Here is a 26,106-nt window from a genome sequence, read left to right on the forward strand (position 1 = left end):
TGCCCCCTCGGTGTCGCTGTCCCCGTGGGTCCGGGTGCCATGGGTGCCCCCGATGTCCCCGCGGGTCAGGGTGCCGTGGGTGCCCCCGTGGGTCCGGGTGCCGTGGGTGCCCCGCCGTCCCCGCGGGTCAGGGGGCCGTGGGCGCCCCCTCGGTGTCGCTGTCGCTGCTGTCCCCCATGTCCCCGAGGTCGCCCAGGTCCCCGTGGGGGAGGGCGAAGGGCGGCAGCTCCTCGTCGGAGGAACCCAGCGAGTCCTCGTCCCCCAGGCGCGCGCCCAGCGCCACCGCCCCGAAGGCCAGCGGCCCCCGCAGCAGCCGGATCTGCGGGGGGGGCGGGGGGGGGGCACCGGGGGGGGCGGGGGGGGGAGGGGGGCACCGGGGGGGGCGGGGGGGGGCACCGGGGGGGGCGGGGGGAGGGGACAGGGGAGGGGGGCACGGGGGGGGCGGGGGGAGGGGGAGGGGGGCACCGGGGGGGAAGGGGGGAGGGGGAGGGGACAGGGGAGGGGGGCACCGGGGGGGGGACGGGGGGAGGGGGAGGGGGGCACCGGGGGGGGCGGGGGGAGGGGGAGGGGACAGGGGAGGGGGGCACCGGGGGGGAAGGGGGGAGGGGACAGGGGAGGGGGGCACCGGGGGGGAAGGGGAGAGGGGACGGGGGAGGGGGGCACCGGGGGGGAAGGGAGGAGGGGACAGGGGAGGGGGGCACCGGGGGGGAAGGGAGGAGGGGACGGGGGAGGGGGGCACCGGGGGGGAAGGGAGGAGGGGACAGGGGAGGGGGGCACCGGGGGGGAAGGGAGGAGGGGACGGGGGAGGGGGGCACCGGGGGGGAAGGGAGGAGGGGACAGGGGAGGGGGGCACCGGGGGGGAAGGGGGGAGGGGACAGGGGAGGGGGGCACCGGGGGGGAAGGGAGGAGGGGACAGGGGAGGGGGGCACCGGGGGGGAAGGGGGGAGGGGACGGGGGAGGGGGGCACCGGGGGGGAAGGGGGGAGGGGACGGGGGAGGGGGGCACCGGGGGGGAAGGGGGGAGGGGACAGGGGAGGGGGGCACCGGGGGGGAAGGGGGGAGGGGACGGGGGAGGGGGGCACCGGGGGGGAAGGGGGGAGGGGACGGGGGAGGGGGGCACCGGGGGGGAAGGGAGGAGGGGACAGGGGAGGGGGGCACCGGGGGGGAAGGGAGGAGGGGACAGGGGAGGGGGGCACCGGGGGGGAAGGGAGGAGGGGACAGGGGAGGGGGGCACCGGGGGGGTGGAACGGGGGGAGGGGAGGGGAGAGGGGAGGGGGGCAGGGGCCAGGGGGCGGGGCCAGGGAGGAGCAGGGATGGGTGGGGGACAGAGGGACAGAGGGACAGAGGGACAGCGCAGAGGGGGAGGGGGGAGGAGAGAGCGGGGACGTCATCAGCAGCTGGGCCGCGCCCCGGGGCACCCGGGGGTGTCACCCGTGGGCGCGGGGTGTGGGTCCCAGAGCACCCGTGGGTGCAGAATGTGGGTCCCGGGGCACACCTGGGCGCAGGGTACAGATGCCCCAGCACCCGTGGGTGCAGAACATGCCCCCCCAACACCCGTGGGTGCAGGGTGTGGGACCCAGAGCACCCGTGGGTGCAGAACATGCCCCCCCAACACCCGTGGGTGCAGGGTGTGGGACCCAGAGCACCCGTGGGTGCAGAACATGCCCCCCCAACACCCGTGGGTGCAGGGTGTGGGACCCAGAGCACCCGTGGGTGCAGAACATGCCCCCCCAACACCCGTGGGTGCAGGGTGTGGGACCCAGAGCACCCGTGGGCGCAGGGTGTGGGTCCCACAGCACACGTGGGTGCTGGGTGCAGGTCCCAGAGCACCCGTGGGTGCAGAACATGCCCCCCCAACACCCGTGGGTGCAGGGTGTGGGACCCAGAGCACCTGTGGGCACAGGGTGTGGGTCCCGCAGTACCTATGGGTGCAGACTATGGGTCCTGCAGTACCTCTGGGTGCAGACTACGGGTCCCAGAGCACCCGTGGGCGCAGAGTACAAGTGCCCCATCACCCGTGGGTGCAGGGTGTGGGTCCCACAGCACACGTGGGTGCTGGGTGCAGGTCCCAGAGCACCCGTGGGTGCAGAACATGCCCCCCCAACACCCGTGGGTGCAGGGTGTGGGACCCAGAGCACCTGTGGGCACAGGATGTGGGTCCCGCAGTACCTATGGGTGCAGGGTGTGGGTCCCAGAGCACCCGTGGGTGCAGTGTACAGGTACCCCAGCACCCGTGGGTGCAGGACATGGGTCCCGCAGTACCTGTGGGCACAGGGTGTGGGTCCCGCAGTACCTATGGGTGCAGACTATGGGTCCTGCAGTACCTCTGGGTGCAGACTACGGGTCCCAGAGCACCCGTGGGCGCAGAGTACAAGTGCCCCATCACCCGTGGGTGCAGGGTGTGGGTCCCACAGCACACGTGGGTGCTGGGTACAGGTCCCAGAGCACCCGTGGGTGCAGAACATGCCCCCCCAACACCCGTGGGTGCAGGGTGTGGGACCCAGAGCACCTGTGGGCACAGGATGTGGGTCCCGCAGTACCTATGGGTGCAGGGTGTGGGTCCCAGAGCACCCGTGGGTGCAGTGTACAGGTACCCCAGCACCCGTGGGTGCAGGACATGGGTCCCGCAGTACCTGTGGGCACAGGGTGTGGGTCCCGCAGTACCTATGGGTGCAGACTATGGGTCCTGCAGTACCTCTGGGTGCAGACTATGGGTCCCAGAGCACCTGTGGGCGCAGAGTACAAGTGCCCCAGCAGCCGTGGGTGCAGGATGTGGGTCCCACAGCACACATGGGTGCTGGGTACAGGTCCCGGAGCACCCGTGGGTGCAGGGTACAGGTGCCCCAGCACCCGTGGGTGCAGGGTGTGTGTCCCAGAGCACCCGTGGGCACAGGGTGTGGGTCCCGCAGCACACGTGGGTGCTGGGTGCAGGTCCCAGAGCACCCGTGGGTGCAGAACATGCCCCCCCCAACACCCGTGGGTGCAGGGTGTGGGACCCAGAGCACCTGTGGGCACAGGACGTGGGTCCCGCAGTACCTGTGGGTGCAGGGTGTGGGTCCCAGGCACCCGTGGGTGCAGGGTACAGGTGCCCCAGCACCCGTGGGCGCAGACTACGGGTCCCAGAGCACCCGTGGGCGCAGAGTACAAGTGCCCCATCACCCGTGGGTGCAGGGTGTGGGTCCCACAGCACACGTGGGTGCTGGGTGCAGGTCCCAGAGCACCCGTGGGTGCAGAACATGCCCCCCCAACACCCGTGGGTGCAGGGTGTGGGACCCAGAGCACCTGTGGGCACAGGATGTGGGTCCCGCAGTACCTATGGGTGCAGGGTGTGGGTCCCAGAGCACCCGTGGGTGCAGTGTACAGGTACCCCAGCACCCGTGGGTGCAGGACATGGGTCCCGCAGTACCTGTGGGCACAGGGTGTGGGTCCCGCAGTACCTATGGGTGCAGACTATGGGTCCTGCAGTACCTCTGGGTGCAGACTACGGGTCCCAGAGCACCCGTGGGCGCAGAGTACAAGTGCCCCATCACCCGTGGGTGCAGGGTGTGGGTCCCACAGCACACGTGGGTGCTGGGTACAGGTCCCAGAGCACCCGTGGGTGCAGAACATGCCCCCCCAACACCCGTGGGTGCAGGGTGTGGGACCCAGAGCACCTGTGGGCACAGGATGTGGGTCCCGCAGTACCTATGGGTGCAGGGTGTGGGTCCCAGAGCACCCGTGGGTGCAGTGTACAGGTACCCCAGCACCCGTGGGTGCAGGACATGGGTCCCGCAGTACCTGTGGGCACAGGGTGTGGGTCCCGCAGTACCTATGGGTGCAGACTATGGGTCCTGCAGTACCTCTGGGTGCAGACTATGGGTCCCAGAGCACCTGTGGGCGCAGAGTACAAGTGCCCCAGCAGCCGTGGGTGCAGGATGTGGGTCCCACAGCACACATGGGTGCTGGGTACAGGTCCCGGAGCACCCGTGGGTGCAGGGTACAGGTGCCCCAGCACCCGTGGGTGCAGGGTGTGTGTCCCAGAGCACCCGTGGGCACAGGGTGTGGGTCCCGCAGCACACGTGGGTGCTGGGTGCAGGTCCCAGAGCACCCGTGGGTGCAGAACATGCCCCCCCCAACACCCGTGGGTGCAGGGTGTGGGACCCAGAGCACCTGTGGGCACAGGACGTGGGTCCCGCAGTACCTGTGGGTGCAGGGTGTGGGTCCCAGGCACCCGTGGGTGCAGGGTACAGGTGCCCCAGCACCCGTGGGCGCAGACTATGGGTCCCAGAGCACCCGTGGGCGCAGGGTGTGGGTCCCGCAGTACCTATGGGTGCAGACTATGGGTCCCGCAGTACCTCTGGGTGCAGGGTGTGGGTCCCGGAGCACCCGTGGGCACAGGGCGTGGGTGCTGCAGCACCCGTGGGTGCCTTACCTCGGCCTTGAGCTCGTCGATGTGGTCCTTGAGCTGGCGGATGTACTGGGCGGCGTCCGAGTGGTTGAGCTGCCCCTGGATCATGCCCTCCTCCCTCTGCGGGTGCGGGCGGGTCAGCGGGTGCCTGTCCCCACCCCCCCCCCCCCGTCACCCTGTCACCCCGTCACCCCGTCACCCCGTCACCCCGTCCCCCCCCGTCCCCGCTCACCTGGATCTCGAGCTCGGCGACGCGCTGGCGCATCTCGGCCAGGGCCGCCATGCTGTCGGCCTCGCGCAGCCGCACCGCCATCACCTCCTCCTTGCTCTGGGGACACGCGTGTCACCCCCCCCGTGACACCCCGTGTCACCCACCCGGCCCCAGGGCAGGCTCCAGCCCCTCCCCGCCCCCCCCCCCCACCCCCCGCCATACCCCCGCCCCCAGGGACAAGGGAAGGCTGGCGGAGGGGACATGGGGGGACCCCACGGGAGGGGACATGGGGACCTTGTGGGAGGGGACGTGGGTGCCCCAAGGGAGGGGATGTGGGTGTCCCTGGGGAGGGGATGTGGGTGCCCCAAGGGAGGGGATGTGGGTGCCCCAGGGGAGGGGATGTGGGTGTCCCTGGGGAGGGGACGTGGGTGCCCCAGGGGAGGGGACGTGGGTGCCCCAAGGGAGGGGATGTGGGTGCCCCAAGGGAGGGGATGTGGGTGCCCCAGGGGAGGGGATGTGGGTGTCCCTGGGGAGGGGACGTGGGTGCCCCAAGGGAGGGGATGTGGGTGCCCCAGGGGAGGGGACGTGGGTGCCCCAGGGGAGGGGACGTGGGTGCCCCTGGGGAGGGGACGTGGGTGCCCCAAGGGAGGGGATGTGGGTGCCCCAGGGGAGGGGATGTGGGTGTCCCTGGGGAGGGGACAGGGGTGTCCCAGGGGAGGGGATGTGGGTGTCCCTGGGGAGGGGACGTGGGTGCCCCAAGGGAGGGGATGTGGGTGCCCCAGGGGAGGGGATGTGGGTGTCCCTGGGGAGGGGACAGGGGTGTCCCAGGGGAGGGGATGTGGGTGTCCCTGGGGAGGGGACGTGGGTGCCCCAAGGGAGGGGATGTGGGTGCCCCAGGGGAGGGGATGTGGGTGTCCCTGGGGAGGGGACAGGGGTGTCCCAGGGGAGGGGATGTGGGTGTCCCTGGGGAGGGGACGTGGGTGCCCCAAGGGAGGGGATGTGGGTGCCCCAGGGGAGGGGATGTGGGTGTCCCTGGGGAGGGGACAGGGGTGTCCCAGGGGAGGGGATGTGGGTGTCCCTGGGGAGGGGACGTGGGTGCCCCAAGGGAGGGGATGTGGGTGTCCCTGAGGAGGGGACGTGGGTGCCCCAGGGGAGGGTCTGTGGGTGCCCCTGGGGAGGGGGTGGGGAGCACCCACGGGTACCCACAGGGAGGTTACAGAGGCGGGCCTGAGGGTGTCCCCAGGGTGTCCCCACCTTGCACTGGGCCTCGGCGTGTTTGCGGTGGCTCTCGCTGAGCTGCGCCTGCAGCCCCTTGCTCTGCGCCGCCGCCAGCCGCAGCTGCTCCCGCAGCCCCGCGCAGGTCTGCTCCGCCCGGCCCAGCACCGTGCGCTGGATCTGGCCCTGCGGGGACACGCTGTCACCCCTGTCACCCCCCGTCACCCCCCCATCCCCGCTCCCCCCCACCCCATCCCCGCAGCCCCGCGCAGGTCTGCTCCGCCCGGCCCAGCACCGTGCGCTGGATCTGGCCCTGCGGGGACACGCTGTCACCCCTGTCACCCCCTGTCACCCCTTGTCAGCTCCACGGCCCCAGCACCCCCAGTTCAGCCCCCACGGCCCCAGCACCCCCCAGCCCCAGCCCCCACGGCCCCAGCACCCCCAGACCCAGCCCCCATGGCCCCAGCACCCCCAGTTCAGCCTGCCCAGCCGCTGGCCAGGATCGGACCCGGGCTCTGACCTGGGTCTCCAGCTGCAGCACCCCCAGCCCCAGCCCCCATGGCCCCAGTACCCCCAGTTCAGCCCCCAGACCCAGCCACTGGCCAGGATTGGGCCCGGGCTCTGACCTGGGCCTCCAGCTGCAGCACCCGCTGGTGCAGCGCCCATGGCCCCAGCACCCCTAGCCCCAGCACCCCCAGACCCAGCCCCCACGGCCCCAGCACCCCCAGACCCAGCACCCCCAGACCCAGCACCCCCAGACCCAGCCCCCACGGCCCCGCACCCCCAGTTCAGCCCCCCCAGCCCCAGCCCCCACGGCCCCAGCACCCCCAGACCCAGCGCCCACGGCCCCAGCACCCCCAGACCCAGCCCCCACGGCCCCAGCACCCCCAGACCCAGCCCCCACGGCCCCAGCACCCCCAGACCCAGCCCCCATGGCCCCAGCACCCCCAGTTCAGCCCGCCCAGCCGCTGGCCAGGATCGGGCCCGGGCTCTGACCTGGGTCTCCAGCTGCAGCACCCGCTGGCGCAGCGCCCGCAGCTCGGCCTGGGCCTGGGCCTCGCGCAGCCTCGCCGCCACCACGGCCTCCTGCAGCGCGTTGGCGTTGCTCCGCCGCGGGGACTCCTTCCAGCGGCCGCCCGCCCGGCCCGCCTGCGCCCCGCACCCGTCAGCACCCGCTGGGGGGTGTGGGGGGGGTCCTGGGTGGCCCTCGTGGGGACCCGGGCGCATGGGAGGGGACAGAGGGGCTGGGATGGGGGGCCCAGGCAGCCGGGGCGGGCACCCAGGAGTCAAGGTAAGGGACCCAGGCAGGTGGGAGGGGACCCAGATGTGGGAACAAGGGACCTGGGTGGATGGGAGGGGACCCAGCTGTGGGAACAAGGGTCCCGGGTGGTCGGGAGGTGACCCAGATGTTGGAACAAGGGACCCGGGTGGATGGGAGGGGACCCAGCTGTGGGAACAAGGGTCCCGGGTGGATGGGAGGGGACCCAGATGTTGGAACAAGGGTCCTGGGTGGATGGGAGGGGACCCAGATGTTGGAACAAGGGTCCCGGGTGGCCGGGAGGGGACCCAGATGTTGGAACAAGGGTCCTGGGTGGATGGGAGGGGACCCAGCTGTGGGAACAAGGGTCCCGGGTGGATGGGAGGGGACCCAGATGTTGGAACAAGGGAACCGGGTGGCCGGGAGGGGACCCGGGTGGCCGGGAGGGGACCCAGGGACCCGGGGAGGGACACCCAGGTGTCCCTGTCCTCACCTGCCAGCTGTCACTGAGGTCCTTCACCTGCTGCTGCAGCTCCGTCAGCGACTTGACGGCCTCAGCCTCGCGCAGCGCCAGCGCCTGCAGCTCCTCCTGCAGCCGCACCACGTTGTCCTCGTCCGGCAGCAGGCTGCTCCTCTGCGGGGACACCGGGGGCGTCGGGGGGACCCTGGGGCAGGGACCCCCAGGGAGGGGGCATCGGGGGGACCCTGGGGCAGGGACCCCCAGGGAGGGGGCGTCGGGGACACCCCGGGGCAGGGACACCCAGAGAGGGGGCGTCGGGGACACCCCGGGGCAGGGACCCCCATGGAGGGGGCATCAGGGACACCCCGGGGCAGGGACCCCCAGGGAGGGGGCGTCGGGGACACCCCGGGGCAGGGACCCCCATGGAGGGGGCGTCGGGGACACCCCGGGGCAGGGACCCCCAGGGAGGGGGCGTCGGGGACACCCCAGGGCAGGGACACCCAGGGAGGGGGCATTGGGGACACCCCGGGGCAGGGACACCCAGGGAGGGGGCGTCGGGGACACCCCGGGGCAGGGACACCCAGGGAGGGGGCGTCGGGGACACCCCGGGGCAGGGACACCCAGGGAGGCGGCGTTGGGGACACCCCGGGGCAGGGACACCCAGAGAGGGGGCATCGGGGACACCCCGGGGCAGGGACCCCCAGGGAGGGGGCGTCGGGGACACCCCGGGGCAGGGACACCCAGGGAGGGGGCGTTGGGGACACCCCAGGGCAGGGACCCCCATGGAGGGGGCATCGGGGACACCCCGGGGCAGGGACACCCAGGGAGGGGGCGTCGGGGACACCCCAGGGCAGGGACACCCAGGGAGGGGGCGTCAGGGACACCCCGGGGCAGGGACCCCCATGGAGGGGGCATCAGGTATTGATGGGACGCCCCAGGGCAGGGACACCCAGGGAGGGGGTGTCGGCGGGACCCTGGGGCAGGGACACCCAGGGAGGGGGCGTCAGGGGGACCCCAGGGCAGGGACACCCAGGGAGGGGGCGTCGGGGACACCCCGGGGCAGGGACACCCAGGGAGGGGGTGTCGGCGGGACCCTGGGGCAGGGACACCCAGGGAGGGGGTGTCGGCGGGACCCCGGGGCAGGGACTCCCAGGGAGGGGGCATTGGGGGGACCCTGGGGCAGGGACACCCCAGGGTGATGGCACTGGGGGCTCGTCCCCCCTCTGCCAGACGCTCATGGGGCACTGGGGGGGAGATGACAGGGGACACTGGGGACAGGGACAGGGGGAGCTGGGGTTTCCCGTCACAAGGGTCACCCCGGGGACACCCGTGTGGCACTGGGGATCCCCAGGGACAGGGGACACCTGGTCCCTGTCCCCCCAGAGCCCCACGTGTGACACTCCCACTCCCCACCCGTGTGACACCCACCTTCCCCAGGACCCCTTGGGTGTAACTCTCCGTTCCCCGGGACACTTGTGGCACCGTCCCTGTCCCCAGGACCCCTTGGGTGTCACTCTCTGTCCTCAGGGACACTCGTGGCACTGTCCCTGTCCCCAGGACCCCTTGGGTGTCACTCTCCGTCCCCCGGGACACTTGTGGCACCATCCCTGTCCCCAGCACCCCTTGGGTGTCACTCTCCATCCCCAGGGCACTCGTGGGACCGTCCCTGTCCCCAGGACCCCTTGGGTGTCACTCGCTGTCCCCGGGGCACTCGTGGGACCATCCCTCTCCCCAGGACCCCTTGGGTGTCACTCGCTGTCCCCAGGGCACTCGTGGGACCATCCCTCTCCCCAGGACCCCTTGGGTGCCACTTGCCGTCCCCAGGGCACTCGTGGCACCGTCCCTCTCCCCAGCACCCCTTGGGTGTCACTTGCCGTCCCCAGGGCACTCGTGGGACCATCCCCAGGGCCACCAGCGTGTCACCCGCGAGCTGTCCCCGTCACCTTCTCCATGTCGAGGACTTTATCCTGCATCTCCTTGAGGGCGCCGAGGGTTTCGCTCTCCCGCAGCCGCGACTGTTCCAGCTCCGTCTCCAGGTGGGTGACAAACTCCTCGCTGAAGCGTGGGTTCCCCTGCCACCGTCCCCAAGGCGTCACCCACGGGGCACAACGCCCGCGTGCGCCTGTGTGTGTCCCCCACGGCGCTGGCACCCACCGCCCGCACCCAAAGCCGGGCCGCGGGAGGGTGGGAGGTGAAAGGGGGTGTGTGGGGAGGAGGGGGACGCCTGGGGACATCGGGGGGACGCCTGGGGACAGGTGGGGACACCGACCTGCTGGTCCTGCAGCTGGCGGATCGTGCTCTGGGCGCGCTGCAGGTTCTCGGTGGCCGAGGTGCAGCGTTGCTTCACCACCGCCAGCTCCCGCTTGATGATGTAGTTCTCCTCGGCCTCCTGCGCCCGGGTCACCTGGCCCTGGGGACAGCGGGGACACGTCACCCGGGTGGCACGGCGCGCCCCCTCCCGCCCCACAGCACCGCACGGGGACGGGGGGGGACACTAGGGACATGGGGGGACACTGGGGACAGTGGGGACGCGTCACCTGGGTGGCACGGCGCGCCCCCTCCCGCCCCACAGCACCGCACGGGGACGGGGGGGACACTAGGGACATGGGGGGACACTGGGGACAGCGGGGACGCGTCACCTGGGTGGCACGGTGTGCCCCCTCCCGCCCCACAGCACCGCACGGGGACGGGGGGGGACACTAGGGACATGGGGGGACACTGGGGACAGCGGGGACGCGTCACCTGGGTGGCACGGCGCGCCCGCTCCCGCCCCACAGCACCGCACGGGGACGGGGGGGGACACTAGGGACATGGGGGGACACTGGGGACAGCGGGGACGCGTCACCTGGGTGGCACGGTGTGCCCCCTCCCGCCCCGCAGCACTGCACGGGGACGGGGGGGGACACTAGGGACATGGGGGGACACTGGGGACAGCGGGGACGCGTCACCTGGGTGGCACGGTGTGCCCCCTCCCGCCCCGCAGCACCGCACGGGGACGGGGGGGGACACTAGGGACATGGGGGGACACTGGGGACAGCGGGGACACGTCACCTGGGTGGCACGGCGCGCCCGCTCCCGCCCCGCAGCACCGCACGGGGACGGGGGGGACACTAGGGACATGGGGGGACACTGGGGACAGCGGGGACGCGTCACCTGGGTGGCACGGTGTGCCCCCTCCCGCCCCGCAGCACCGCACGGGGATGGGGGGGGACACTAGGGACATGGGGGGACACTGGGGACAGCGGGGACGCGTCACCCGGGTGGCACGGTGTGCCCCTTCCCGCCCCGCAGCACCGCACGGGGATGGGGGGGACACTAGGGACGAGGGGGGACACTGGGGACACTGTGGATGAGGGGTGACACCAGGGACACGGGGTGACGCCAGGGATGAGGGCAAAACACTGGGGACAAGGGGGTGACAACAGCCCCACACCAGGTGACACCGGCCCCGGGGAGTGACAACAGCCCCACACCAGGTGACACCGGCCCCGGGGAGTGACAACAGCCCCACACCAGGTGACACCAGCCCTGGGAAGTGACAACAGCCCCACACCAGGTGCCACCGGCCCCGGGGAGTGACAATGGCCCCACACCAGGTGACACCGGCCCCGGGGAGTGACAACAGCCCCACACCAGGTGACACCGGCCCTGGGGAGTGACAACAGCCCCACACCAGGTGACACCAGCCCCGGGGAGTGACAACAGCCCCACACCAGGTGACACCGGCCCCGGGGAGTGACAACAGCCCCACACCAGGTGACACCGGCCCCGGGGAGTGACAACAGCCCCACACCAGGTGACACCGGCCCCGGGGAGTGACAACAGCCCCACACCAGGTGACACCGGCCCTGGGGAGTGACAACAGCCCCACACCAGGTGACACCGGCCCTGGGGAGTGACAACAGCCCCACACCAGGTGACACCGGCCCCGGGGAGTGACAACAGCCCCACACCAGGTGACACTGGCCCCAGGGAGTGACAACAGCCCCACACCAGGTGACACTGGCCCCGGGGAGTGACAACAGCCCCACACCAGGTGACACCGGCCCCGGGGAGTGACAACAGCCCCACACCAGGTGACACCAGCCCTGGGGAGTGACAACAGCCCCACACCAGGTGACACCGGCCCCGGGGAGTGACAACAGCCCCACAGAAGGTGACGCTGAGGACAAAGAGGTGACACCAGCCCCATGGGGACTTCCACGGCCATTTTGTCCCCTCTGAGCCACTGTCACCCCACGACCTTCCACTCAAAATCCACATATTTTGGTCAAACTCACCAAAACGGGGTTTTTACCCCATCTCGGCCAACCCCCGCCCCCAGGTGCCACCGCACTCCCCCCCCTTTCCACCAAGCCCCAAAACGGGCCCAAACCTCCCATTTCCATCAACCACCCCCAAATCCTCCTTTCCCCACCCCCCCAGAGCGGGGAAGGTGCGCGGGAGCCTCCGGAAGAGCAGGAAAAGGGGGAAAACCTTCCCCAAACGAGCTGGACGCTGTTGGGCTGGGGAAGCAAAAGGGGGAAGAAAAGGGTTAAAACGCAGCGGAAAAGAGAAAAATAGCTTTTTTTTGACGCTACCTGGATGAGCCTGTCGGCGAGAGCCGCGCTCTCCTGCGGCCGCCGGCGGAGAAGAGAGAGAAAGAGAGGAGAGACGTAACGAGATAAACGAAGAGGACGGAGGCAGCGAGAGGTGGAGGCACCCGGCAACCTTCCCGCGCATCAGCAGTCCCCGTTTTGGGGTGTTTTCCAAGGATTTTAGCTCTTTTTCCCCCCATGCTGGAGCGGGGGGCGGGGGAACCATGGCAATGGTGGTGTTTTGCCCTAAAACGGAGCGTTTCCCACCTCTTGGAGGGAGACACTGTGTGGAAAAATGATGAAGGAGCTGCTTGCTGGACTTAAATCGTCTTTTCTGTACCAAAACGGTGCTGGGAGGGGAGATTTTGGGGGTGAGGCCCATAAAAGGGGTGCTGGAGATTGCAGGGTTGCACCCGTGGGTGCTGGGATCTCTGGGTGGCGGCGGCATGGGTGCCTCAGGGAAGTTTGGGGTGCTCCAGGGGGGTTTAGGTGCCCCCAGGGCGGGTTTGGGTGCCCCCAGGGGACTTTATGGGTGCTCCAGGGGGGGTTTAGGTGCCCCCAGGGCGGGTTCGGGTGCCCCCAGGGGACTTTATGGGTGCTCCAGGGGGGGTTTAGGTGCCCCCAGGGCGGGTTTGGGTGCCCCCAGGGGACTTTATGGGTGCTCCAGGGGGGGTTTAGGTGCCCCCAGGGTGGGTTCAGGTGCCCCCAGGGGACTTTATGGGTGTTCCAGGGGGGGTTTGGGTGCCCCCAGAGAAGGTTTGGGTGCCCCCAGGGGAGGTTTGGGGCATCAGCCGTGGGGCTCACCTTCTCCAGGGTTTCGATGCGCTGTTTCAGCAGGCGGTTCTCGGTGCGGAGGCGCTGGGGACAAAAAATGGGGAGGAATTAGCCCTGGGTGGGGGGGTTTGGTGTCCCCGGGGGGGGTCACTGAGCCTGGGGACAGCCTGAGGACAGGGGTCACGGGGGTAAAGTGGCCCCGGGGATGGGCTAAGCTGACCCTGGATGGCTCCAGTGGCTCCAGGGATGGGTAAAGCGACCCTAGGATGGCTCAAACAACCCTGAACATGGAACAAAGTGGTCCTGGGATGGCTTAAATGGCCCTGGGGACAGGGTAAGTGGCCTTGGGGACAGCTTAAATAGCCCTGGGATGGGTCATGGTGGTCCCGGGATGGCTTAGATGGCCCCAAGATGGCTCAAATGGCCCCAGGGATGGCTCAAATGGCCCCAGGGATGGCTCAAATGGCCCCAAGGATGGAGGAAAGTGGCCCTGGGATGGCTTAAATGGTCCTGGGATGGGTCATGGTGGTCCTGGGATGGCTCAAATGGCCCCAGAGATGTCTCAAATGGCCCCAGGGATGGCTCAAATGGCCCAAGGATGGGCTAAATGTCCCCAAGGATGGAGGAAAGTGGCCCTGGGATGGCTCAAACTGCTCTGTGACAGGTCAAGTGGCCCTGGGATGGCTTAAATGGCCCTGGGGATGGGCTAAGCTTCCCCAGGAGGTCTCAAGCGGCCCCTAGGATAGCTTAAAAGGTGTGGGGACAGGCTAAATGGTACCCAGGGTGGGCTAAGTGGCCTTGGGGACAGCTTAAATGGCCGCGGGATGGGTCAAAGCAATCCCAGGATGACTCAGGTGACCCTAGGGATGGGTCAAGTGGCTCCAGGGGGAGGCTAAGCCACCCCAAGATGGCTCAAGCAGCAGCAGGAATGGGACACATGGCCCCAGGATGACTTAAAGTGACCCCCGGGATGAGTCAAAGCGGCCCCAGGTGGCTTAAACGGCCCTGGGAATGGGCTAAGGCATCCCAGGATGGCTCAGACAACACTGGGATTGGGTCAAGTGACACCAGGATGGGCCCAAAGGGCACCAGGGTGGCTTAGATGGCCCCAGAGATGGGCTATGCCATGCCAGGAGGGCTCAGCCGGCTGTGGGGATGGGCCAAGTGGCCATGAGGATGGCTCAAGCGGCCCCAGGATGTCAACGCTTGACCTGCCTCACCTTGATCTCGATCTGCTCCTCCATCTCTTTGTTCTTGATGGCAGCGTACTCCTTCTCCAGCCTGCTCGGGACACGGGGACAAGCTGGGACACGAGGACAGGGACCAGAACCCCACTCTGGCCCTGCGCCCCACAGGTGCCGAGGGGACCCCACCCCACTCAGAAGCCATCGCCCCATCTCACCTCTTCATCTTCTTGGGGTTGTACTTGACCTGGAAGGCCCTGAGGATGAGCTTGTCGGGGCAGCTGTCGAACTGGTGTGGGATCACCTTCTGGAAGTACTGCGGGGGTGGAAAGCGGCCATGAAACATGGCCCCAAAAATACAGGCCATCGTGGAAACCAGCCCCAAAATAGGGCCCATTGGGTAAAACTGGCCCCAAAATAAGCTCTGTTGGATAAATCTGCCCCAAAACATGCCCTTGTTACATAAATGAACCCCAAAATACTAGTTGTTGCATAAATCAGCCCCAAAATATGGCCCATCAGGTAAACCTAAAATACAGCCTTTTGAATAAATCCACCTCAAAACATGGCCTGTTGCATCAACTGGCCCCAAAACACATCTCGTTGACTAAATCTGCCTCAAAATACAGCCTGTTGGACACATCCACCCCCAAAAACATCCTGTTACCTAAATCTGCCTCAAAATGTGATCCATTGGACAAATCCACCCCAAAACACGTCCCGTAGATTAAATCTGCCCCAAAATGTGGCCTGTTGGACAAATCCACCCCAAAACGGTTGCATAAAGTCACCCCAAAACACGTCCCGTAGATTAAATCTGCCCCAAAATGTGGCCTGTTGGACAAATCCACCCCAAAACTGTTGCATAAAGTCACCCCAAAACACGTCCCGTAGATTAAACCTGCCCCAAAATACGGCCCATTGGAAAAATCCACCCCAAAACACATCCCGTAGATTAAATCTGCCCCAAAATGTGGCCTGTTGGACAAATCCACCCCAAAACTGTTGCATAAAGTCACCCCAAAACACGGCCCGTAGATTAAATCTGCCCCAAAATATGGCCTGTTGGACAAATCCACCCCAAAACTGTTGCATAAAGTCACCCCAAAACACGGCCCGTAGATTAAATCTGCCCCAAAATACGGCCCATTGGACAAATCCACCCCCAAATATGTCCTGTTGCCTAAATCTGCCTCAAAACATGACCCATTGGACAAATCCACCCAAAACACGTCCTGTAGATTAAATCCGCCCCAAAACACGACCCATTGGACAAATCCACCCCAAAACACGTCCCGTAGATTATATCCACCCCAAAACACGACCCATTGGACAAATCCACCCCAAAACACGTCCCGTAGATTATATCCGCCCCAAAACACGACCCATTGGACAAATCCACCCCAAAACACGTCCCGTAGATTAAATCTGCCCCAAAACACGACCCATTGGACAAATCCACCCCAAAACACGTCCCGTAGATTAAATCTGCCCCAAAATGTGGCCCGTTGGACAAATCCACCCCAAAACGGTTGCATAAATTGACCCCAAAACACGTCCCGTAGATTAAATCCACCCCAAAACACGACCCATTGGACAAATCCACCCCAAAACGCGTCCCGTAGATTAAACCTGCCCCAAAATACGGCCCATTGGACAAATCCACCCCAAAACTGTTGCATAAATCCACCCCAAAACACGTCCCGTAGATTAAACCTGCCCCAAAATACGGCCCATTGGACAAATCCACCCCAAAACTGTTGCATAAATTGACCCCAAAACACGTCCCGTAGATTAAACCTGCCCCAAAATACGGCCCATTGGACAAATCCATGCCAAAACACGCCCTGTTGGACAAACCCACCCTGAAACCCACCCCACAGGCTAAATCCACCCCGAAAGCCGGAGGCACGTACCTGGGACATGCCCTCCATGTCGAGCTGAACGAGCTCGGCCTGGTTGAACTGCAGCAGTGCCATCCCCACGCGGAAGACGATCTCCAGCCCCTGTGGGAAGGGTCCACGTTTGACCCCACGCCACCGCATTCGCCACCCTGGGTTTGGGGGTTTGACTCCCCAGAACCAGAGCAGCTGGGGCGGGGAGAGCGTTTCCACATCCACGTGGAAAACGTGGTTGCGGTGCCGCTGCGATTTACGGCGATTGGCCGCGGCCCCGTTACCTCGTACATGAAGATGTCGAAGACCCGCGTGGCCACGGGAAGGGGGAAGGTGGTGAGGAAGAGGGTGAGGAACCAGGACGAGGCGTACATGGAGGTGAGGAAGCTCTGCGAGCGGAAGTGGATGTTCAGCTCTGGCAGCTGCTCCTGGATGAGAGAAATGGGGGAAATGAAGAGAAACGGGGAGCGGTGGATGGTTTTAGGGGTCTTTCATGGCTGTTGAGGTTTGAATGGGTCCACGAGGTCTTGTAGAGGTCCCTGAGGGGTCTTGTAGACGGTCCCTTGGTGGGGGGTGGCTCATGGATGGCCCCCAGGGTCTCATGGATGGCCCCCAGGGTGTCTCATGGATGGCCCCCAGGGTGTCTCATGGATGGTCCCTTTGGGTCTCTCACAGATGATCTCCAGGGGCTCATGGATGATTCCCTGGGGCATCTCATGGAGGTGCCTTGGGGTCTCACGGATGCCCCCAGGGTATCTCGTGGACATCCTTGGGGTCTCACTGATGCCTCCTTGAGAAATCACAGTCCTCAGGACACCTCACGGACGTCCCCAGGATCTGGGGATTGGAGGAACCTATTTCTCCTACCTTTCCCTGTCCTTGTCCCCTGGCTCCACCCACCGCTTCCCACCACCCCGAGCATTTTTGGGGGGTTGTGGGGCGGTGCCGACCTGCAGCATGTACTCGAACTGGTAGATGCAGAGCCCCAGCTCGGCCATGCTGGGTTTGAAGAGCTCCCGTAAGCGGTATTCCTGCATCAGCCTCACGAACACGCAGAAGGCCTCTTCCTCAGGCATCTGGAAACCCAAAGGAACATGAATTTTCCCTTAAAATTCTGCTGGCAGCGCCAGATGGGGAGCCTCTTTCCATCGGGCGATGGGGTGGGACTTGCCAGGAGCCATCCCCGGGTGAAGGGGAAGGCGAACAGGGCATTTTAGACCCACCAGGAGTAAGTGGGAGAGTGGGAACGAGCCCATTTTGACCCTGACAATCAAGAAAAAGGCTCCTATTCCCCAACCCCGTTCTACCACATCTCCGGAGGGTGTTAAAAACCCATCGTCAGCTCCTCCTCGCCCCGGCGCCGGCACAAACCTGCATGAGCAGCAGTCCCACGATGAAGGCGCTACCCTGGCAGTATCCAACCTCCCGGTCCACCAGTGAATAGGCCTGGAAAAAGGAGAAAAAAGGAAAAAAATTCAAAATAATATATGCGTGAGCAGGGGGATTGGCCAGATCACCATCCCTGCCTGCTGTGGGAGGCCAACAGCGGAGGGGAGTCTCGAGCACGGCATCAAAAATAGCTTTTTTTTCTGGTTGACAACCCCTCCCGTGAGCAGGATGCGGCTGCACGCTTGAATTTAGACCCCAAAATACTCCAACTATTTGTTTCTTAACTCAGAGTAAAACTCAACAGGAAAAAGGAGGCCTGGGATAGATAAGGAATGAGGTCCCTTTGCGAGGAAAGGGCTGTGACGCTGCAAGAAGTGAAGGTTCCAGGAGTCTGTGGTGGAAACCAAACCCCTCAAAACATAATATCCAGTTAAAACAGCTTCAAAAACCCAAAGCGGTGTCCGGGCCGTGGCCGTGATGGGTTGAGGTTCAAGGAAAGGTGTTACCTTCATGACGTTGAAGAGCACCTCCTGGCCCAGGCTGTCCTGTCCCTTGAAGAACTCGTGCTCCGGGTAGGTGCGGGCGATATCCCGTCGGATGAGCTTCTCGCAGGGAGAGGACATCTTGAGCAGCTCCGAGTACTGGTTTTTGACGGGCATGTCGGTGGCACTGCAGAGCAGCTGCCAGACGATGGCGCGGAAGTGGTGGGGGATCCCTTTGCGGATGAGCTCCTGGGGAAAAACGGGGGGAAAACCTGAGAAAACAGGTTTCGAGAAGATGGGGAAACTCCTCGTGGATGGGGAGACGTCGTCCTGGCCCAGCACGGCCAAAGCTGGTGCAGACTTTTTGCAGGAGGGTTAAAATACAATTAAAAATAAAGCTACACCCTCACCTTCAGCAGCTTCTCCTTCTTCTTCCTCCACTCGTCCCACTCGTTGACGATGCGGCCCCAGAGGATCCAGGTGTCCTCCTCGAGGTGGCTGAGGTTGGAGGAGGCCGAGGAGCTGGAGACCAAGGAGGAGCCGCTGTTCCTTCGCGAGCCGTTCATGGAGCGCATCGACTTGGAGTCGGCCTCCAGAAGCCTGTGAGAGACCAAGATAGCCCCCAAAAAGCCCCAGAGAAGAAGAGAGCCCCCCAAAACTGCCCCAAAAGAGGAGATATGCCCCCAAAACAGCCCCAAAGGAGGAGAGATTCCCCCAAAACCATCCCAAAAGACGAGATATTCCCCAAAACAGCCCCAAAGGAGGAGATATTCCCCCGACACCATGCTAAAAAAGGAGAGACTCCCCCCAAAACAGCCCCAAAGGAGGAGAGATTCCCACAATACTGTGCTAAAAGAGGAGAGATTCCCCCCAAATGAGCAGCGATTCCCCCAAAATCCCCCAGAGAAGCAGAGATTCCCTGAAAGCTGCCTCAAAGAGGAGATATTCCCCCAAAACAGCCCCAAAGGAGGAGAGACTAATGTAACACCATCCCAAAAATGGAGATATTTCTCCAAAACCAGCCAAAAAGAGGAGATATTCCCCCAAAAACAGCCCAAAAGGAGGAGAGGTTCCCCCAAAACAGCCTCCAGAGGAGAGATTCCCTCAAAACCATGCTAAAAGAAGAGAGATTCCCCCCAAATGAGCAGTGATTCCCCCAAACCACCCCAAAGGAGGAGAGATTTCCCCAAAACAAGCCCAAAAGAAGAGATATTACCCCCAAACCACCCCAAAGGAGGAGAGATTCACCCAAAACAGCCCCAAAGGAGGAGAGATTCCCCCCAAAACAGCCCCAAAAGAGGAGAGATTCCCACAAGACAGCCCCAAAAGAGGAGATATTCACCCAAAACAGCCCCAAAGGAGGAGAGATTCCCCTGAAACCATGGTAAAAAAGGAGAAACTTCCTCCAAACCACCCCAAAACGAGCAGATCTTCCCCCAAAATTCCCCAAAGGAGGAGGGATTCCGCCAAAACAGCCCCAAAAGAGGAGAGATTCCCCCCCAAACCACCCCAAAAAAGGAGAGATTTCCCCCAAAACAGCCAAAAAAGAGGAGAGATTCCCCCAAAACAGCACCAAAAGAGGAGAGATGCCCCCAAAACAAGCCCAAAAATTGAGATATTCCCCCAAAACAGTCCCAAAAGAGGAGAGATTCCCCCAAAACAAGCCCAAAAATTGAGATATTCCCCCAAAACAGTCCCAAAGGAGGAGAGATTCCCCCAAAACAGCCCCAAAACAGCACCGGGATGGGTTATTTGCCCCGGCCAGACGCCGACATCCCTTCCTTAATGAACCTGCTTTAAAACCCAGACTTTTTAATGTTGTTTTTTTTTTTTCCCCTGGAGCAAATTTGCTTAAAAATGGCTTTGCACGGAAATGTGCCTTTCGGGGCTTGATTTTAGCACCGGGTTAATGCCGGGGATGGAGCTTTTTCAGCCGGCGTTTCGGTCGACGCGAGCCTCAGGCCTCGTTTCCCGCCAAGAGCAGGTTTAAAACCCACCACGGAAGCGGGTGGGTTTATTATTATTTCCCAAAAAAAGCCTCTTCCTTCTAGAAATCCCCCTTCGCCTGCCTGAACAGGCAAACCCTGCCGGTTTCAGAGGAAAATATCACCTTGAAATTAATAAAGCGGAGTGTTTTCACCCCCCTTGGGGGGAAGCGGCTCGTTTTTGGCCAATCTCTTTGATTTTAAGGGCAACGCTTGCAAAAAAAAACCACAATCAAAAAGACCGAACGGGGTAAATAACCCCCAAAACTCACCGATTTTGCTCCTCCAGCTTCGCCAGCAGCTCCAGCTCGTCGGGGCTGAGGTTTTCCGAGTCGGAGGTGGGCGAACACGCCGGGGCTGAGTTGACGGAGGAGAGGGCTTCGTGCGAGGAGGAGTCGGGGCTGACGGCCGGCGACGCCATGGCGGTGGGGGAAGGGTCTCACCCGCGGGGATTTCGGGGTCTCACCTGGAAAGCCGAGAGCCAGTGTGAGCAGGATTGGGGCTCCCCCACCCCCCCCCACCCCTCCCCGTCTTTTTGTCCTCACCGCATCGCTTCAAATCTCTTAAAAACCACGCTTTTTGTTAAAAAAATAAAGCCTTAAAACCCACCGGGTTTAGCTAACCTGATGGAGAAGGGGCTGCGAGCGCCGCTCGCTGCGCAGCCCGCTGAGATGGCCACTCCATTCCCTAAAAAACCCCCATTTAAGCCCAGTTTTCGCGTTAAGCCAGGCCTAAGCACATCATCCCCCAGCCTCCTGGAGAAATTAATGCATTATAGCCCAGCCAAGTGGTGTGTGCGGTGGGGGGGGACCCGGCTGAGGGGCTGCACCCACAGGGTGGTGGTAAATAGCTCCGTTCCCACGCGGTGACCTGTCACGCGTGGGGTGCCCCAGGGACCGATGTTGGGCCCGATGTTATTCAGCAGCTTTATAAGGGCGCCGGGTAACGGGATCGAGTGTAGCCGGATGGAGCCTGCGGATGGCACCGAGCTGAGCGGGGAAGCAGCCGCTCCAGCAGGGAGAGCTGCTCTGCAGGGGGGTCTGGGTGGGCTGGAGGAGCGGCCAGCAAGAACCTGATGGAGTTCAACAAGGACAAGCGTCAGGTCTTGCACCCGGGAAAACATAATCCGGGAGCGCAGCGCAGCCTGGGATCCGCCCGGCTGGGGGGCGGCTCTGTGGGAAGGGACCGGGGGGGTCCCGGTGGGGGGAAGCTCAGCGTGAGCCAGGGGTGGCCGCCGCGGCCAAGAGGGGCAGCGGGACGCTGGGCTGCATCAACAGGGGCATCGCCAGGAGGGACAGAGACGTCGTCGTCCCGCTCTGCTCAGCGCCTGCCAGGCCGCCCCCGGAGCGCCGCGTCCGGCTCTGGTCCCCGCTGTACAAACGGGGTGGGAGAGACTGGGGGGGCCCAGAGAGGGGCCACCGGGGCGAGCCGAGGGCTGGGAAGCTGCCGTACGAGGACGGGCTGGGAGAGCTGGCTTTGTTCAGCCCTGAGAAAAGGAGGCTCAGAGGGGATCCGTCCCCGGGGACCAGGACTTAGGGGGCAGCTACAAAGGAGACGGAGACTCCCTTTTTACACGGAGCCCCATGGAGAGGACAAGGGGGGTGGACACAAGTTGCCCTTGGGGAGATTCCGGTTGGGCACGAGGGGGAATTTCTCACGGTGAGAACAGTCACCGTGGGAATATTGGAATAATAATATTGAAATAATTGGAATAATTGGAATAATCTCCCCAGGGAAGGGATTGACTCGGCCACGTTGGGCACCTTCAAGCGTCGGCTGGACGGGGAGCGGGGCCAGCTTGTCTAGGCTGGGCTCTTCCTCGAGAGGTGGGACTAGATGATCCCTGAGGTCCCTCCCAGCCTCGGAGTCTGGGATCCCACATTTACCCTAAACTAGTTGAATTAAATCAGCCTAAAAACTGGAATTAAGCCTGACGTACCCGCGTTTGGGCCCGATGAGGGAAGAGAGGATTCACAGGACGCTGTCCTCGCGGTGGATTTGTTTTTGGGGTTGGCAGCGCCCAGTTTGCCCGTTTTGGTGGGTTTTTTACAGAAAAAACCCCACCTCTTTGGGGAGGAACGAGGCTCAGTTTGGGATTGCAGAAATGGGGTGAAAACCGGCGGTTTGAGGAGTGCTGTATAAAGACGGGTTCAAAAGGGCACTTCTGGCAGGGCTTTCCTTGAGGATCAGCGGGGATTGGGATCCCTCGAGGCAGCTCTGACCTTTTTTGGGTTGAAAAACTCTCTTTTTGGTGAAAAAAAAACCCTGCTGCCGTGGCCAAAGGGGATGAGGAAAGCAGAGGAAGGGAATAAAAAGCAGCGGGGCCTGAAGGATACGCTGCGAATGTGTGATTTACCTGATTTGGGCTTAATTTGCTCTCTGTGCGGATTAAGTGATAAATCAGGGAGGGTTTAACCAAAAAGCTAGGTTTCTAACCATTTTTTTTTTTCTTGAGGGGGGATAAAGCTGGCAAACGCAGCCGTCCCGCGAACGGGGGAAATTCGGTGCCGTTTGGTTCATGGTGTTCTAAAAAGGGGTAAAATTGAACAGAGCGGTTTTGGGGGAAGAACCGGGTCAATCGTTAACGGGATGAGGGAGATTTGCTTATTAAGCAGGAAATTTGAGGGGGGGGGAATAAAATAACGAGCCGTGACGATATTTAAGGCAGGCCTTTGTCTCCAGGAGAGCCCTTAATTTATTTTCTCTAATTAATATTTCCCTGCAAGACCTCGTTGGCCGATATCACTCAAAATATTGGTTTAATGATGAAAAAAAGAGCAAGCGCCGCTATAAAAATTAGAAGTTACGGATCGAAGAGCAGCACAAGGCACCTGGCCGGCGTTCGCCGGGCTGCGAGAACGTCCTGAATCGGCTTTTTAAGAAAAATATTCATTTCTGGAAGGGCCATGACGGCGGCCCAGGCTCTGTTTTGAGGAAACCGGCCCAAAAAGGGGCTCGGCCGATGCGATTTTGACCCATTTTTGATGGCGGGTTGATAAAAAATGGAACTTTTGAGGTGCGCTGCGGAGCCCTCATGGCCCCCACACGTCCCGCTGTCCGATCGACTCATTTTCCCCCCCAAAACACCATCCCTCAATCAAAAGGCTGTAAAAAAAGCCCAATTTCAGCAGGATGTCAAGACGCCAACCTCGAGCTGGAGCATTTTGAGAGGAAAACATTAAAATTTCCCCCGTTCTGCTTCAAATTTGCCAATTTTTAGGGGTTTTGACCCATTTTTGCAGCTTTTCCGTGGAGCTTTGTACCATTTCCGCAGTGTTTTGTGCCTTTTCCACCCCTTTTTATGCCTTTTCCACCCCTTTTCCTGCCTTTTCCTGCCTTTTCCACCCATTTTTGCAGCGTCTCTCGGTATCATTTTGCACCTTTCCCAGCCCGTTTTCACAGTATTTTCTATGCCGGTTTCTCAGCGTCTCTCAGTGCCGTTTCGCGCCTTTTTTGCCCCATTTTTGCCGTGTTTCCGAGGCGTTTCCACTTTTTTTTTCCCCCCGCCTCCTCTTAGGAGTTCGTCGAAGCTGGGATTCACCCCCAGTTTCAACAGGAATTTTTGGAGGCGACGCTGACTATCCGTCGGACACAAACCATCAAAAATCCGCCAATTTGCCAGAAACCCCAATTATTAACATGCAAAAGGAGCCAGATAAGAGAAAAAAAAATAACGATTAAACCACAAACGTTTCAGCGGGACATTGTCGAGCTTCACCAACACCTGCAGTTGGCGGAAAGAGGAGGAAAATGGATAAAAATGGGTTTAAACACCGCGGGTTTTGTCGCTGGCGGGGATGAAGCAGGTGTAAATTTGAAGCTAAAATCCTCCCCAAATGCCACCGGGTTTAAAAATCAACCAAAACTCCCCCAAAACCAGGTGAAAATTGAATTCAGCACCAAAACAGAGCGAGGAAATCACACACACACACCCCCCCGCCCGGTGCCAGAGACCAAACTGCATTTTCAAATGTGGCTTTTTGGGGAAAAACTACCCAAAATGCCACTCGGGTGGTGATTTTTGTGTTTTTCGCAGTCCTAAATTGGTTGAAATGAGCCCCAGACTGGGAGGGTTTGGTGTCTTTTGGGATTTTTCACCAAAATCGGGGGGGGTTTTTTCACACCACCCCTCCCCAGCCAGGCTGCTGGTGGCGGCAGGGATTAAACGCCGCCGGCGAAGCCCCGATTGATGGAAAAAACATCAGGAAAAGGGGAAAAAATAGAAAAAGGAGGGTGAAATTTTTTTGGGGGAAAAAAAACCACCCTGTAATTTGATAGGAAACACGAGTCGCTCCGGCGTAGCTAAAACCCCTGGGTTTCAACCCAAAAGGAGAGACACGCCGGGGACGGCACAAAGCCGCGGCTCCGGGGGCTGCGGCCGCGGTTGCTCCATCTTCTGGGCGGCTGCGGAGTGGGAAGGGGGGGGTTTGTGTTTTGGGGGGCACCCAGGGACAACCCCCCACCCCAAACCCCCTCCCCACATATGGGGGGCACAGTGGGGAGGGTGGGTATGCATTGACTGGGGGTGTGTGTGTGTGTGTGATAAACCCGCCCCCCCCCCCCCAATAAATGACATTTGGGGGACCGTGGCTGTGAAAGGGGGGGCCCAGCTGCCTGCTGTAACCCCCTCCCCTTTTCTTTTTAACCAAAACCCTGATTATTTTAAGGGAAAAAGAAGGGAGGGACAACACCCTTTTTGCATACAGGAGTGCAGCCCCTGGCAGGCTGCAATGGGGGGGGGGGCAATAAAGGAGGGGCACGGGGGGGGTGAACCCCCCCAATGTCCCCCTTTATAGTGGGGGGGGCACCCCTAATGTCCCTCCATAGCATGGTGGGGGCACCCCAGACACCCCCCCCTCCTTATAGCTCCTAATTTCCCGCTCCCACAGTGGGGGGCACCCCCGTGGTTTCCTCTGGGGGGGGGGGGTAAACCCCCAATTACTCCCCAGAAGTGGGGGGGTAACCCCATTTACCCCCTCAGCCCGTGGGGGGGATCCCCCAGTTACCCTATAGCACTGGGGGGGGGGGGGGGTGTTACCCTCAGCCGCCCCAAGAACCAGGGGGAAAATTATCCCCACGCCCCCCCCCATAGGGGAGGGGGTTCCCGCCAAATTCCCCCCAAAGAATGGGGGGTACCCCCAATTACCACACAGCTGGGGGGGTGGCAACCCCAATTACCCCCCAGAGACTGTGTGGTGTGGGTATTTACCCCAAATTGCCCCCCCCCTCAGCATAGACACCCCCTCCTCATAGCCTGGAAGGGGGGGTCACACCCAATAACGCCCCCCTCCCAGAGGGTCACCCCCAATCACGGCCTCACCCCAGGGGGGGTACCCCTGATCCCCCCCCTTAACCTTAAGGGGGGGTGTTTAGGCCTAAATACCCCCCAGGGGGGTGATTACCCCCAACAACCCCCCTCCCCGGGGGGTCGCACCCCCATTCCTGAGGGAGCCCCCCCGAGGGGGCGGGGCGCCCCTCCCGACCCCTCCTACCTGCGAGGCGCTGCCATGGCGACCGCCGGCTGCCTCCGAGGGGGGGGCCCGCGGCGTCCCCCCGCCCCCGCCGCCACCACCGCCGCCGCCGCCGCCGCTTGGAGCCGAGCGGGAGCCGCCGCCACCGCGGGCCCCGCCGCTGCCATGGGGGGACCCGCCGCCGCCGCCGCCCTGACTGACACTGACTGACAGGCGGCCCCGCCCTGCGGCCCGCCCCCCTCGCGGCGCCACAGCCAATCGCCGCGATCCGCCCAGAGTAGGTACCGCCGCGGGGGGGCGGGGGACCCGGCCACAAACCGCGCCTGCTGGGAGCTGAGCCAATGGGCTGGCTCGTCGGTGGTTGATGGGCATGGCGCTTTCCAATGAAATTCAAGGAGATGCTTTCCCCCCCTATGGGGGCGTGGGCACCGCCTTGCTGAGAGGCTAATGGCAGGCACAGGTGGTGATGATGGATAGGTAGAGCGACCAATCGGCTGCCGCATCTTTCTTGGAGTGGCACCTGGCTGACAGGAGAGGGCACCAAGCTCCGCCTTTTCAGCTGAAGGGTCTGGATTTGACTGACAGGAGAATTTACCAATCGCTGGCGCAGGAGGAGATGAGGCAGCCTATGGGAGGCGCGGAGACTAGGCGGCATTCACCCCTCCAGCACAGGTGGATGATCCCGCCTTCCTGGGGAGATTTCCGGCTCTTATTGGCTGATGGGGCATGATGGGCAGAAGCCGGCACGTATGGGGTGTCGAGTAGCTTGATGGCAGCCTTGTGGTGAGGGCTCCGGGGGGAGTTACCTCAGGGAGGGCG

The 26,106-nt window shown here is 63.3% G+C and overlaps 1 protein-coding gene across 2 annotated transcripts; it reads right to left on the reverse strand.

The window, feature by feature from the left end:
• Positions 1 to 89: 89 nt before the first annotated feature.
• EVI5L (ecotropic viral integration site 5 like) lies at positions 90 to 25,499 on the reverse strand. Of its 2 annotated transcripts, XM_064437141.1 has the most exons (20): positions 25,309 to 25,499; positions 20,089 to 20,282; positions 18,242 to 18,431; positions 17,856 to 18,080; positions 17,332 to 17,406; positions 16,911 to 17,036; positions 16,245 to 16,388; positions 15,982 to 16,071; positions 14,284 to 14,381; positions 14,102 to 14,162; positions 12,912 to 12,965; positions 12,111 to 12,143; positions 9,800 to 9,940; positions 9,474 to 9,602; positions 7,564 to 7,704; positions 6,809 to 6,961; positions 5,852 to 5,998; positions 4,619 to 4,714; positions 4,411 to 4,506; positions 90 to 319 (listed from the first exon to the last, which is right to left on the reverse strand). In XM_064437141.1, the coding sequence occupies exons 2-20, from the start codon at positions 20,235 to 20,237 to the stop codon at positions 128 to 130; spliced, it is 2,340 nt and encodes a 779-aa protein (XP_064293211.1). In that variant the 5' UTR covers positions 20,238 to 20,282; positions 25,309 to 25,499; the 3' UTR covers positions 90 to 127. The 2 variants fall into 2 exon arrangements, with proteins under 2 accessions (XP_064293211.1, XP_064293212.1); XM_064437142.1 differs by lacking the exon at positions 12,111 to 12,143.
• Between the last annotated feature and the right edge of the window lie 607 nt (positions 25,500 to 26,106).

The sequence above is a fragment of the Phalacrocorax carbo genome, chromosome 30, assembly GCF_963921805.1.
Source record: "Phalacrocorax carbo chromosome 30, bPhaCar2.1, whole genome shotgun sequence".
Taxonomy (NCBI): domain Eukaryota; kingdom Metazoa; phylum Chordata; class Aves; order Suliformes; family Phalacrocoracidae; genus Phalacrocorax; species Phalacrocorax carbo.